Raw genomic sequence first — 6,386 nt, forward strand, 5'->3', positions numbered from 1 at the left:
CATGGCAGGTCCCGAGGGGGAGGATCTGGGTCGTGACCTGCTGAGCGACTTGAGGAGTGAGAAGCTGAGCGAGCCGATGAAGGTAGGCCCCCCTGCCCGAGCCCTGGTCCCAGGTGTTTATCCCAGCCCACCGTGTCCTGACCCTCAACTTCGTGATGCCCACCCCACGCCCTCCCCCATCTCCAGGTTGCCCTGCTGGCTCTGAGCTTGGAGTACCCAGACCAGCTGTGGCCGGACGCCCCTGTAGCCGAAGCAGCCGCCACGTCTCTGTTGGACACTCTGGTCCTCCTACCCCCGCGGCCCTCAGCTCTGCGGCGGCCCCTGCTGCTGGCGGCCACCACAGCCTTGGCGGCAGGAGGTGCGCTGAACCCCGCCTCGGGAGCCTCCGGTCGGCTCCTGCCCCTGCTACTGGGCTTGGCCTCGGGTCGCAATCTGGGGCGAAGCTTCTGCCCTGCCTCGGAACAGCGCCCCCTTCAGGCCACAGCGTGGGAGTGCCTGCGGGAACTGGAGAGCTGCCGGCCCGGGCTGCTGGGGGGCTGCCTGGGGCTGCTGCGGGCCCTGCTAGGACGCGAGGGCCCGGCCCAGCCCCTCAGCCTGCTGCTGGCACTTGCTCTGCGAAACGCCTTGGTGATACAAGCCAGGGCCGGGGCTGGCCTGCAGGGCCTACTCACGGCTGGGGAGTCTTCCATGGAGGGTGGCCCCTGGAACTGGATGCTAGCTGAGGAGGGTGAGGTCCACCTTCAGCCCCAGGCACCCAGTTGGCCGGCGGCTGAGGAGGACGAGTGTGGCCTTGCGGCGCTGGAGCTCAGTCCTGAGGAGGCCCGGGAGCTGCGGGCCACTGTGGCCCAGCTTCTGGATGCCTCCTACCTGCTCACTCCTGTGGCCCAGGCCCAGCTTCTGTGGCTCCTGGGCTGGGCCCTGCGGGGTCTTCGGGGACAGCCACCAGTGCTCTTCAAGCCACAGCTGGTACGGCTGCTGGGCACAGCCCAGCTGACACTGCTGCACGCCATGCTGGCTCTGAAGGCGGCCTTCGGCGAGGCCCTGTTCACAGCCCAGGACGAGGCCTTGCTGCTTCGCCGGCTCACCTTGGCTGCTCAGCACCCGGCCCTGCCGCTGCCCACCCATCTCTTCTACCTGCACTGTCTCTTGAACTTCCCTGAGAACTGGCCGCTAGGACCCACAGGGGAGGAGGCCGCCCCACTGTTGTTGGGGTCCCAGCTCTGCCGTGGCCTCCTGCCCAGCCTCCTGCATGAGCCGATGGCCCTCCTGGCCCGCCTGCACCTGCTGTGTCTGCTATGTGTGGAAGACGAGGAAAAGGAGGGAAAGGGCCAGGATCGGAGTCCCCGGCACTATCTGGAGGAGCTCCTGGCTGGCCTGCGGCAGAGGGCGGCCCTGGACGGTGGCCCCCGGGCCTTGGCTACTCTCTGCTTCCAGGCCTCATACCTAGTTGCTCACTGCCTGGCTGGGCAACCTGTGGTACTGATACCTTTGACCCAGGGACTGGCCCAGTTGTACCAAACCCGGCCTGCACTGGCTCCCCATTTCGTAGATCTCTTGGATCACGTGGGCCCTGAGCTGCAGGAACCCTTGAGGGTGGCCTTGCGGCAGGAGGTGGTGTCCAGGCCAGGCAGAGAGGAGGCCCTCCGTTGGCACCTGCAGATGCTGGCCAGGGTGGCAGACGGGGATGCCCAGAGTGCCACCCTCAGCTTTCTGCGGGCTGCAGCCGCCCACTGCACAGACTGGGGCCTCCAGCAGGCCCTGCTGCGGGTCTGCCGGGCCCTGCTGCGGGCAGGCGTTGGGGGAGGCCTGGCGGATTTGCTGCAGGAGCTGGCCAGGCAACTGGAGGACCCTGATGGGCAGGACCGTGCGCGCCTCTACTACATCCTCCTGGCCCACCTGGCAGGGCCCAAGCTGGGGGTGGCCCTGGGCCCCTCCCTTGCTGCACCCGCACTGGCCTCCTCACTGGTGGCCGAGAACCAGGGCTTTGCTGCAGCGCTGATGGTGCAGGAGGCTCCGGCCCCGATTCGGCTAAGTGTGGGTCCTCGAAGAGCCGAGGGCGCAGTCCCGGTGCTGCGGCTCCAGGTGGAGGTGCTGGAGCCAGTGTATTCTCTGGAGCTGCGCTTCCGTGTGGAAGGACAGCTCTACGCACCCTTGGGGGCTATCCACGTGCCCTGCCTGTGCCCCGGCCGCCCCACCCGCCCTCTGCTCCTGCCTCTGCAGCCCCGACGCCCGGCTCCTGCGAGACTGGCTGTGCGTGCCCTGTATAGCACACCCAGTGGCCTCACCTGCCATGCTCACCTGCCACCCCTGCTTGTTGCCTTCGCTGACCTCTTCCTGCCTTTCCCCCAGCCCCCCGAGGGGGCCCAGCTGGACTTCTTTGAGGAGCTCTGGGACTCCTGCCTACCGAAGGGCACCGAGAGTCGCTTGTGGTGCCCTCTCGGGCCAGAGGGGCTGGAGGCCTTGGTGTCCCGCCACCTGGAGCCCTTTGTGGTGGTGGCCCAGCCCCCCGTCAGCTACCTTGTAGCCATCCGTCTGCCCCCGGACTCGAGGTTGCTGCTGCGGCTGGAGGCAGCCCAGGCGGACGGAGTGCCTGTGGCCCTGCGGACTGACGACTGGGCCGTGCTGCCCCTGGCGGGGGACTACCTCCGTGGGCTGTCAGCGGCTGGCTGAGCCCCGGAGCCAGGCTGGGGTGGGGGTGCAGGAGCCCCCTTTGCAGGCTCTTGCCCAGGAAGGGTTTCTGAGAACCAGGACACAGCACTGTGGCTCCTTTCTTTAAAACACACAAAAAATTACATTTGCTAACAGCACTGACTGGTTTGTTTCCTTTTGGGACCTGACTCGGGGCAGGCATCTGGGATGGGGATCAGAGGCTCTAGGAGAGCTTCCAAGCTATGAAACCCCCAGACTGCAGGACATCAAACTTCCTTCCTGCCCAGATATGCCTAGCATTGTCTAGAATCCCTGCCCAGGAGGTGGAAGAAAAAAAAAGCCACATCTTTGCTTCCCAGAGAGGGAAAATCCTTGCCCCAACCACCCAGCAACTTAGGAATGGAAATGAAGCTGAGCTTGGACCTGACCTGTGAGCCAGTGCTTTTCAACTCCAGAGCTTTGCAAGATCCCTACACCCCGAGCTTAGTTTAGCTGGGATGGTGGGCCAATGGGAGAAGCAGTGAGAGGAAGCTGCAGCAGCCTGGTGCTCCCTGCCCTAGGGAAGGGGTTCCTAGGCTGTGTTGATTGGAGCCAACTCGGAAGGATCTGGTAGTAAGGTTTGGGGGCTGATGGAACGGACCTCCCATGATCTGGGCTGAAATTAGGATGACTGCCTCACTGCAGCCTTCCAGGCTCCTCAGTCCATGGGATTCTCCAGGCAAGAATACTGGAGTGGGTTGCCATGCCCTCCTGCAGCGGAAATTCCCGACCCAGGGATAAGCCCACTCTGTGGACCTAAGAATCTTGCCAGGTAAGGAGACAGTTCCCCTAGTCCTCTTTCCAAATATGCAAGATACTTAGAGTTCAGATGTATTGAGGCCAACTCTGCTACTAGTCACCAAGCTGTTTTCCGCACACATTGCCTCACTTCATCCTTGCAACAGCTCAGCAGGGCCCCACAGATGAGGAAATCTGTAGGCCAGAGGGGTTGAGTGATTTTCCTACAGTCACCCAGCTGGTTGGTAATCATGTTTTGTCATCGTGGAGCAGGTTTCCATTACCACAGGGCCGCATCCCCACCCCTCCCTGCCCTGGATGTTCCCCAGAGGCTGCAGGAGCAGCAGTCGTGAGTGCTGGGTGGAGAATGGCCAGAGGCTTGGGCCTTACTGCTCTGGGAAAAGGGGCTCTTTGGCCCCTGCCTCTTGGGCACCCAATCTTCCCCTCCTGTTTGGGGTGGGCGAGGGAAGGAAAGAAGGGCTCAGGACAAGTGGGGCTGTTGCAGAGCTGGTCAGGAGGAGGTCTGTCCCAAGCTGGAGCTGCTGCAGTAACTTGACATGTGATCTGGGCAAGCCATTGCCAAACCAGTAAGTGTTCAGTTCCAGGAAACAGAAGCCAAGTCTGCCAATGTTGAAGAGTGTCTGGAGTAGGTTAGAGCTTGGACTAGGGAAGAGACTGGAAGTTGTCTATAGGATTTTTGAAACACGACCTTTGAAACACGTCAATTCTGGGGAGCAAAGAGGTGGAAGGGAAGGGATTATGCTTTGGCATTTGAGTATAAAAGGGGAAACAAATGGAGAAATTTCACAAGTTCCGCAAGACAAAAGAACAAGATCAGAGGACCCACGCTCCTCCTCCGCTCAAAACCAACAAATCCTTCGAAGTGTCTGGACTTTTCAGTGTTGACAGAAGAGGGCGCACTAAACTAGGGCTCTTAAAAAATACCTAGCCCCACAGGACAGAACAAGAAAAAGATTAACAGGTTCATACAGAGTTATTGCAAAATATGAGAAAACGAATTTCGTGACATATCTATGAAGCCCAACTCACACACATTGCTGAACAAAAATATCCAGGAAGCAAAAGAAAGCTGTAATATAACACTCAGAACTAAAACAAGCATTTGAAGGCATGCAAAGCCACCTAAGAAATTTAAAAAGCCAAGACAAAATGAAGAGAGAGAGTTGATTGAACTGGAGGCAGGAGGTAAGCAGGTGGAGTTCATTCCGTGTGGGCAGAAACTCCAAAAGATCAATAGGACAGTTGAGAGAGGAGGCTGGATGGGCCCTGCCCAGATAAAATAGAAAAGAGATCCCATATTTCTCATTCTTGAAGTCAAAAGGACCTTCCTGACTAGAAAGCTCCTTGGAGATCCAAAGGGGAGTGATGCTAAGGCTACCTTCCAGGCTACCCACTGGAATCCACTTTGGCTGAGATGTGAGTGGACACAAGAGAGGATCCTGAGATATACCACAAATGGACTCAGAACCACACAAATCGAAATGATGGATCAAAGGAAACCCAGAAGAAATGCCCCATAAAAGTGATTCAAACTCCCATCAGGTGCTACTGTCTTTCTGAGCCCACCTGAGTGTCTATGCACACGTACCATTCTCATTTCCTCCTAAAAAACACTTCACTTGTTTCACTACTTTCTGTTTTTGTGGGAATCCATTTCTGAAAAGCTAAAGGGCCAGGGCCTTGTCATTGACCACTGCTTGTGTGGCTAGGATTCAGCTTTTGCTGACATGGCCCGACCTCAACTCTGACCGGGAACTGAAACCCTGCTTCAAGCCACTGCAAGTGGAGGCCACCCGAGATCAAACTCAGGAAAGAAATGGAAGAAACAGACAATATTAACTAGAACTAAAGATTACATTATAAGATGCTTGGAGAACAGACTCAAATAAAAATATGATAAGCGGCATTGAAGAAAGAAAAACAAGAGAATGAAAATGAGATAAATACATAGAAGGGGTCAGAAGGAAGTAATGGAAACAGAAGATAGTCAAAAAGGAAACACATTTGTATTATTGGAGTCCCTGGAGAAAAACTAAACAATGAACCAGAAAGTGTAGTCGCTCAGTTGTGTCCGACTCTTTACCACCCTGTGGACTGTAGCCTGCCAGGCCCCTCTGTCTCTAGGTTTCTCCAGGCAAGAGCACTAGAATAGGTTGCCATTCCCTTCTCCAAGGGATCTTCCCAACTCAGGGATCAAACCTGGGTCTCCTGCACTGCAGGCGGATTCTTTACTGTCTGAGCCACCAGGGGAACCAGAACTGGTATTTAAGACTATAATCTAAGAAAACTTTCCAAGAAAAAAAAAATCTGCACATTCAAAGGGCCCACTGGGAACCTTGGGAAATTAACCCAGAATGACCAACTTTAGGAGTACGTCAAGGCTGTATATTGTCACCCTGCTTATTTAACTTCTATGCAGAGTACATCATGAGAAACACTGGGCTGGAAGAAGCACAAGCTGGAATCAAGATTGCCGGGAGAAATATCAATAACCTCAGATATGCAGATGACAACACCCTAGTGGAGGAAAGCAAAGAAGAACTAATGATACAGGGAGGGATTGGAGGCAGGAGGAGAAGGGGACGACAGAGGATGAGATGGCTGGATGGCATCACTGACTCGATGGACGTGAGTCTGAGTGAACTCCAGGAGTTGTTGATGGACAGGGAGGCCTGGCGTGCTGCGATTCATGGGGTCGCAAAGAGTCAGACACGACTGAGCGACTGAAATGAACTGACTGAACTATCAATTTTGAGATATATCCTCACAAAACAGATTTCAGAGTTTTTTTTTTTTAAGTTTCCAAGATCTCTAGGCAGAAAGAATGAATAACTTACAAAGGCAAAAGAATTAGAAGGGCATTAGACTTCGGACAGGGAGGCCTGGTGTGCTGTAATTCATGGGGTCGCAAAGAGTCGGACACGACTGAGCGACTGAAC

The 6,386-nt window shown here is 56.2% G+C and overlaps 1 protein-coding gene across 1 annotated transcript; it reads left to right on the forward strand.

Moving 5' to 3' along the window:
• Nucleotide 1: 1 nt before the first annotated feature.
• Nucleotides 2-2,807, forward strand: AP5B1 (adaptor-related protein complex 5, beta 1 subunit). The gene is made up of 2 exons (XM_010837784.1): nt 2-82; nt 187-2,807. The coding sequence occupies exons 1-2, from the start codon at nt 2-4 to the stop codon at nt 2,668-2,670; spliced, it is 2,565 nt and encodes an 854-aa protein (XP_010836086.1). The 3' UTR covers nt 2,671-2,807.
• The last annotated feature ends 3,579 nt before the right edge of the window (nt 2,808-6,386 follow it).

This window comes from Bison bison, unplaced genomic scaffold (assembly GCF_000754665.1).
Source record: "Bison bison bison isolate TAMUID 2011002044 unplaced genomic scaffold, Bison_UMD1.0 scf7180017864080, whole genome shotgun sequence".
Lineage (NCBI taxonomy): Eukaryota > Metazoa > Chordata > Mammalia > Artiodactyla > Bovidae > Bison > Bison bison.